This window comes from Neovison vison, chromosome 3 (assembly GCF_020171115.1).
Source record: "Neovison vison isolate M4711 chromosome 3, ASM_NN_V1, whole genome shotgun sequence".
In the NCBI taxonomy this organism is placed as follows: Eukaryota; Metazoa; Chordata; class Mammalia; order Carnivora; family Mustelidae; genus Neogale; species Neogale vison.
Window position 1 is genome coordinate 2,506,382 of NC_058093.1, and position 7,087 is coordinate 2,513,468.

The 7,087-nt window shown below is 34.7% G+C and overlaps 1 protein-coding gene across 1 annotated transcript in view; it reads left to right on the forward strand.

Moving 5' to 3' along the window:
- The window catches only part of WDR75 (WD repeat domain 75), a 28,094-nt gene extending 24,720 nt beyond the window's left edge, over nucleotides 1–3,374 (forward strand). The window contains exons 19-21 of the mRNA XM_044241139.1: nucleotides 756–902; nucleotides 1,330–1,421; nucleotides 2,316–3,374. Coding sequence (XP_044097074.1) covers nucleotides 756–902; nucleotides 1,330–1,421; nucleotides 2,316–2,523 — 447 coding nt within the window. The 3' untranslated portion in view covers nucleotides 2,524–3,374. The remainder of the gene's footprint in view (nucleotides 1–755; nucleotides 903–1,329; nucleotides 1,422–2,315) is intronic.
- The last annotated feature ends 3,713 nt before the right edge of the window (nucleotides 3,375–7,087 follow it).

Below are 7,087 nucleotides of genomic sequence, written 5' to 3' on the forward strand. Positions count from 1 at the left end.
TTGTAGGTCTTTTGTCTTAGACTGGTTATATTTCCCCGATAAAATTCTTCTAAATTCTTTACTGGAGGATAGCAACCTAAAAGCCCCCTCTGAGGTACAGCGGCCTTCAGCTGTGAAGACACTGCCACCAGCCCCACCAGGCAGTTCAGTTTAAAGACATACTTCTGTTCCACCCCTCCAAGGAATGTACTTCCAGCCCTCTCTTGGGGCTCAGAAGGAAATCTAGGAATCTGCTTGCTCTCTAAATGGACTTTAAACCAGGACACCCAGTTATTGTTAGCCTTTTTCTGAGGTACTGTTGCAATTGTACCAATTCCTGAGTATTTGTAGGATTCAGCAATATAAATTTGGGTGTTTCTTGACTTTCCCCCCAGCCAGCTTAGAATTCTTTCTCAGGTCTACTAAGTTACCTACTACCTTGAACTTGCTTTCCAAAACCTTCCAACATCTTACTTACCCATTTTCTTTCTCACTGTGGGTTTATGTCCTTTTGAAAACCCATTTGCTATCATTTGTCAATGGGGGAGAAGCAGTAGTGTGTATTTTGTTCTGTTATCTAAATGTCCCCTGTTAGCTTTTCCCCAATAAGTGGGCTGCTAGGCCTCAGTTGCTTTACTTGTAAAGAGAATCATATTAGATCATTTTTAAAGCTCCTTTCACCCCTGACATTTTATGACTGCCAATACTTTTTATTGAATCAAAGTCAGTTCCTCCTTTTTATTGTAGAAATTTCCCTTTGTCTTAAATCCTTACAGCTACTAGCAGAAGAAAGTCTTCCAACAACACCATTTTATTTCATATTGGGAAAACACAGGCAACAGCAGGATAAAAAAATAAACGAGGCTTTGGAGAGTGAATTAGTACAACTACCCTTAACAGAAAACATACCTGCAATTAGTGAGGTAAGTAATTCATAACATGAAACAGATTTAAAGCGCCTTAAGTTAGAGTTTATACAATTTGTAACAACCTTTTTTTCTTTTTTAAGATTTATTTGAGAGAGAGAGTGTGTGTATGTGGGGAGGGGCAGAGGAGGATAGAGAAAATCTTTAGCAGCCAGACACGGGGCTCCATCTCACTTGCCTAAGATCAGGACCTGAGCCAAAATCAAGTCAGATGCTTAAGACTGAGCCACCCAAGCATGCCTGTAACAGATAACTTTTGAATAATTACTTGGTTTGGGTATTAGAACTGCACAGTATACAAATAACATAAATTTATGATTCCAGATTACTGGAAACAAACCCTATTGGATTCCGCTGGTGGCATTAAGTCTTTTTAAATGAAGCCCTATTTTAATGTTGTTTTTGGTTTTGTTTTTTATTCTAGCTTCTTCATACTCCAGCCCATGTACTACCATCTGCTTCTTTCCTGTGCTCCAAGTTTGTAAATTCATTGCTGCTGTCTAAGGAGACAAAGAGGTAAAGCAGTTTTTAAAATGTTTGTTACCTTTTCCTAGAATATTCTTTCACTGTAACTCTTCAACAATGTGTGGGGTAGAGGCACTGACCCCCTGCATAGTCAAATCCACACATAACTTTTGACTTCCATAAAACTTAACTGCTAATGCCTGATGGTGCTTGAAAGTCTTAATAACATAAACACTCAATTCACACACATTTTGTATGTTTTGTGTATTATATACTGTATTCTTTTTTTTTTTTTTTTTAAGATTTTATTTATTTATTTGTCAGAAAGAGAGAGGGAGAGCGAGCGAGCACAGGCAGACAGAATGGCAGGCAGAGGCAGAGGGAGAAGCAGGCTCCGTGCCGAGCAAGGAGCCCGATGCAGGACTCCATCCCAGGATGCTGGGATCATGACCTGAGCCGAAGGCAGCTGCTTAACCAACTGAGCCACCCAGGTGTCTCTATATACTGTATTCTTAAAACTAGAGAAATTAGTCATACAGAAGAGAAAATATATTTATGATATTGTATCCAAAAAAAAACCATGTATAAGTGAATCAGTACAGTCCAAATCCATGTTTGTTAAAAGGTCAACTGTATTTCTTTTTATTTTAGCCTTAATATGCAGTTAAAGGATATAGGACTGTTAAGCCAAGTGAATAAAATACATTGAAAATTACTGGATTTCCTGTGTGTATAGTTTAAGGATTTGTTATACAACTAAAAATTACACTTTGTAAATTCACCTATTCTTCTATAATAACCCCTTTTTGATGTGTACTCAATAACAAGATATTTAATTTACTTTTTCTGTATGGTTACAATTCTATATAGGTGTCTTGAATTAGAAAGTTATCTAGAAAATTTTTTAATAGTAATTGTTTTTATTTTATTTTGTTATTATTAAAGTGGAGAAGAAATCCTTGAAGATGTAGATATGGAAGAAGAAAAAGAAAGTGGTGATGATTCAGATGAAGAACATGATTTTACTGAAAATACCCAGGATGCAAATGACACAGATTTGGGAGAAGACATTATACATCAGTTGTCAAAATCTGAAGAAAAAGAACTAAGAAAATTCAGGAAAGTAGACTACAGCTGGATAACTGTTCTTTGAGCCTGGGAGATGGAAGGTTCTTGCACTTTGTATTTCTTTTATTATATATTGATACTCCAAAAACATCTACTTTAATGTTATTTCTCTCCTTAAAATACTAAATGTGAACAGGCTTTACTTCTTAAGTAATTGGTAATACAAAGCTGTGTTTGCATCATGCTTTAGAGTTGCTAGGTGCATTCATACACACACTATCTCATTTTTATTTTGAGTTATGTCAGCCTTAGAAATAACTAGATATTTTCTTTACAAGTTATTACAGCATTACATCCCCTTTGCTACAATTTGGAGATATAAAAAGTTTTGAAAATCAGAACTTTTTTTGATGATATTGTTATGTTTAGCAAGCAAAATTTATTTGGTGACCAATAGGACCTGAACAGATGTGATATTTTCTGTAGTCCTGCTTTATACCTTTTTAGTGTGTTTATTTCTCAAAGAGAAATTTAGAGAAATAATTTGATTATACAGTGTTCCACAGATCCCATGGAGGGCATTTAATAATATGGGCTGCCTAAAATCTGAAAAATTCTAAATTCAAATCATTTGTCCCCAAGCCTTTCATATAAGGACTTATCTGAAAGGGCTTACCACAAGTAGCGTGGTCTACTTGTAAATATAAATTTTTAGGAAAGCCTTGGAAGATAGAAGAGGAGCTGATATTATTTTGTCAATGTTATGGCTGTGTATACTGAGTCAAAGAACCACTACTTTTTAACCAAAGTCTCATTGCTAGTAGAAGAGAATCCAATTCTCTGTATTACATTTAAGTACTGAGGTGACTACTTTTTAACCGTTTAGCATTTGGAGTTTTCCTATTCAACTCTTATTAAATTGACATTAAAAGTTAACACAAAACAGTAAAGTACACACAACTTCATGGTCTAAGATAGTTCCATAGGAAGGCCCTGAACTCACCTCCTCCACAGACACATCACATCTCTGTTTCTGGAGCACATCCTCTAGAACTGAAGGCTGACTGAATGCTGTTGAATCCAGTAACAAAGGAAAAATAAACTAGAGGAAATCAACAGATTAGAGAATGGAGAATAGATCAGCGATCTGGAAAACAGGCTAATGGAAAACACCCAAGCTGAGTAGCAAAAAATAAAATAAAATTACAAAATGAGGATAGGGTAAGGAATATGCTGGACAACGTCAAGCCAACAAACATGCATATAAATGTTTCTTATTTGAAGAGAGAACAGCTGAAAACTTCCCTAACCTAAAGAAGGAAGACACCCAATTTCAGGAAGCACAAAGTTCCAAACAAAATAAACCCAAGAAGGTCCATAACCAAGACACATAATGAGAATGTCAAAGATTAAAGAAAGGAGAATTTTAAAAGTAGCGAGAGAAGCAAATAGTCATCTACAAGGGAAACTCCACAAGACTATCAGCTGATTTTTCAGCAGAAACTGTAGGTCAGAAGGGAGTGTCATGATCTGCTGGAAGTACTAAAGGGAAAAAAACTACAGCCAAGGATACTCTGCCTAGCAAGGTTATCATTCAAAATTGAAGGAGAAATAAGCTTCCCAGATAAATAGAAGTAAAGGAAATTCTTTAAGTGAAAAAGAAAAAAAGCATAATTAGGAATAGGAAAACTATGAATAAAGATAGAAAATGCTTATACATAAAATATGGAGGGAGTAAAAAAGTTTTTAGAATTTTAGAATGTGTTCAAACTTAAGTGATTATCAACTTACTATAGACTACTGTATACTTAGAATGTTACATTAAACCTCATGATAACCACAAACTCAAAACCTGTAATAGCTACACAAAAACCTTTAATAGGTACACAAAAAATAAAAAGCCAAGCGTAACATTAAAGAAAAGCATCAATCACAAGGAAAGCAAGCAAGAGAAGAAAGAAACAGAGAACTACTAAGAAAACCAGAAAATGACAATGGCAATAAGTACATACTTACTAACAACTACTTCAAATGGTCTAAATGCTTCAATCCAAAGAGGTAGAGCGGTCGAGGAAAGAAAGGTACATATGTATGCTGCCTATAAGAGACTTCATACCTAAAGATACACACAGACCAAAAATGAATCAGGGTAGAAAATACTTGATGCAAATGGAAGTGAAAGAAAAAGAGCAACAATGTTTATATTAGACAAAATAAACTTTAAAACAAAAACTATAATATGAAACAAGGGCATTACATAATGATATAAGGATCAAGCCAACAAAAACTTAAAATAATTATAAAGCTCTGTGCACCCAATGTTAGAGCATCTAAATTCAGAAAACAACTATTAACAGACATAAACGGAGAAATTGATAATAATAAAAGAATAGTAAGGAATTTTAACACCCCACTTACATCAATGGATAGATCACCCAGGCAGAATATCGATAAGGAAACGGTCTTTAAACAATACATTAGACCAAATGAACTTAACAGATATGTAGAATATACCATCCAAAAAAAAAACACATTTTCAAGTGCACATGGGACATTCTCCAGGATAGATCACATGTTAGGCCACAAAACAAGTCTTACTAAATTTAAGACTGAATTCATAACACATCTATTCTAACCACTATGGTAAGAAACTTAAAAATCACAAGGGGGAGGAAAAAAAACCACGGAAGCTAAACGCCATGCTGCTAAACAACCAATGGATTAATGAAGAAATGGGAAACGGAGAAAAATGAAAATAACTGTCCAAAATCCTAGGGACACAGTGGGAACAGTTGTAATTTATAACAATCCAGTCCTACCTCAAACAAAAATCTAACCTTACCCCTAAAGGAACAAAAAAATAATAATAAAGCTCAAGATAGTAGGCAGGAAATAAAGATCAGAACAGAAATAAATGAAATACAAAGTATAAAATACCAAGCCAAGACCTGTTTCTCTCAAAAGATAAAATTGATGAAACTTCAGCCACACATCAAGAAAAAAAAGACACAAAATCAGAAATAAAAGAGACATAGCCACAAACACCACAAAAATACAAGGATTTTAGGAGACTACTACAGAAAGTCACATGCCAACAAATCTGACAACCTAGAGGAAATGAATACCTAGAAACATAATCTTCCAAAACTGAATCAGGAATAGAAAAATCTGAAAAAAATTACTAATTCCAAAACTAAATTTGTAATCAAAAGACTCCCTAAGGGGCGCCTGGGTGGCTCAGTGGGTTAAGCCTCTGCCTTTGGCTCTGGTCATGATCTCAGGGTCCTGGGATTGAGCCCCACATTGGGCTCTCTGCTCAGCGGGGAACCTGCTCCCCCCCCCGCCTGCCTCTCTGCCTATTGTGATCTCTCTCTCTCTCAAATAAATAAATAAAATTTAAGAAAAAATAATCCCTAAAAATAAAAGTGGAGGACCAGATGGATTCACTGAGTTTTACCAGACATTTAAAGAAGAGATAATACCTATTCTAAAACTATTCCAAAAAATAGAAAAGGAAGGAAAGATTACACATAAATTCTACAAGGCCAGTGTGACCCTGATACCAATACCAGACAAAGACAATACAGAAAGGAAAACTACAGGCCAATAATCCTGATGAACATAGATGCAAAAATCCTCAACAAAATATTAAACTGTATTCAGCAATACATTGAAAGTTTCATCTGCGACAATCAAGTGGGTTTGTCAGATGCAAAGAAGCTTCAATATTCACAAATGAGCATGATAATACATTATCAAATTAAAGGATAAAAATCAGAACTCATTAGTTGAAGAGCATTTGACTAAATTCAACATCCATTCATGATAAAACTCAACAAGTGGGTGTACCTACACATAAATAAGGCTATACGAGGAACAGCTAACATACTCCAATAAAGACACAGCTTTTTTCTAAGACCAAGAATAAGGCAAGGGAGACCACCTGTTACTTTTATTCAAGCTAGTATTAGAAGTCCTAGCCACAGCAACCAGAAAAGAAAAAAGGTATTCAAATTGGTCAGGAAGAAGTTAAACTGTCACTATATGCAGATGACATAAAGTATTATACATAGGACCTAACGATTCCAATACAAAAGTATTAGAAATAATAAGTGAATTTAATAACATTGTAGGATACAAACTAACTATGCATAAATCAGTTGTGATTTTATACACTATGTAAATAGTGTATAATACAAATTTTTGAAAAAATAATCCCATTTACAATTGCATCAAAAATAACAAAATACTGACAAACATAACCATGAAAGTGAAAGACCTGTGCTCTCAAAACTATAACACACTCTTATGAAAGAGATTGAAGAAAATGCAAACAAATGGAAAGATATTCCGTGCTCATGGATTGGAAGAATTAATACTAAAATGTCCATGCTACCCAAAGCAATCTCTAGATTCAAAGCAATCCCTAAAAGATAGCAACAGCATTTTTCACATAATTAGAACAAATAATAAAATTCATATGGAATTTTAAAGACTGAATAGCCAGCAATCTTGAGAAAGAAGAACAAATGGAGGTATCACATTCTCAGATTTCTGGGATATACTACAAATCTATAATAATCAAAACAGTATGGAACTGACACAAAGACACATAGATCAATGGGACAGAGTAGAGAGCCCAGAAATAA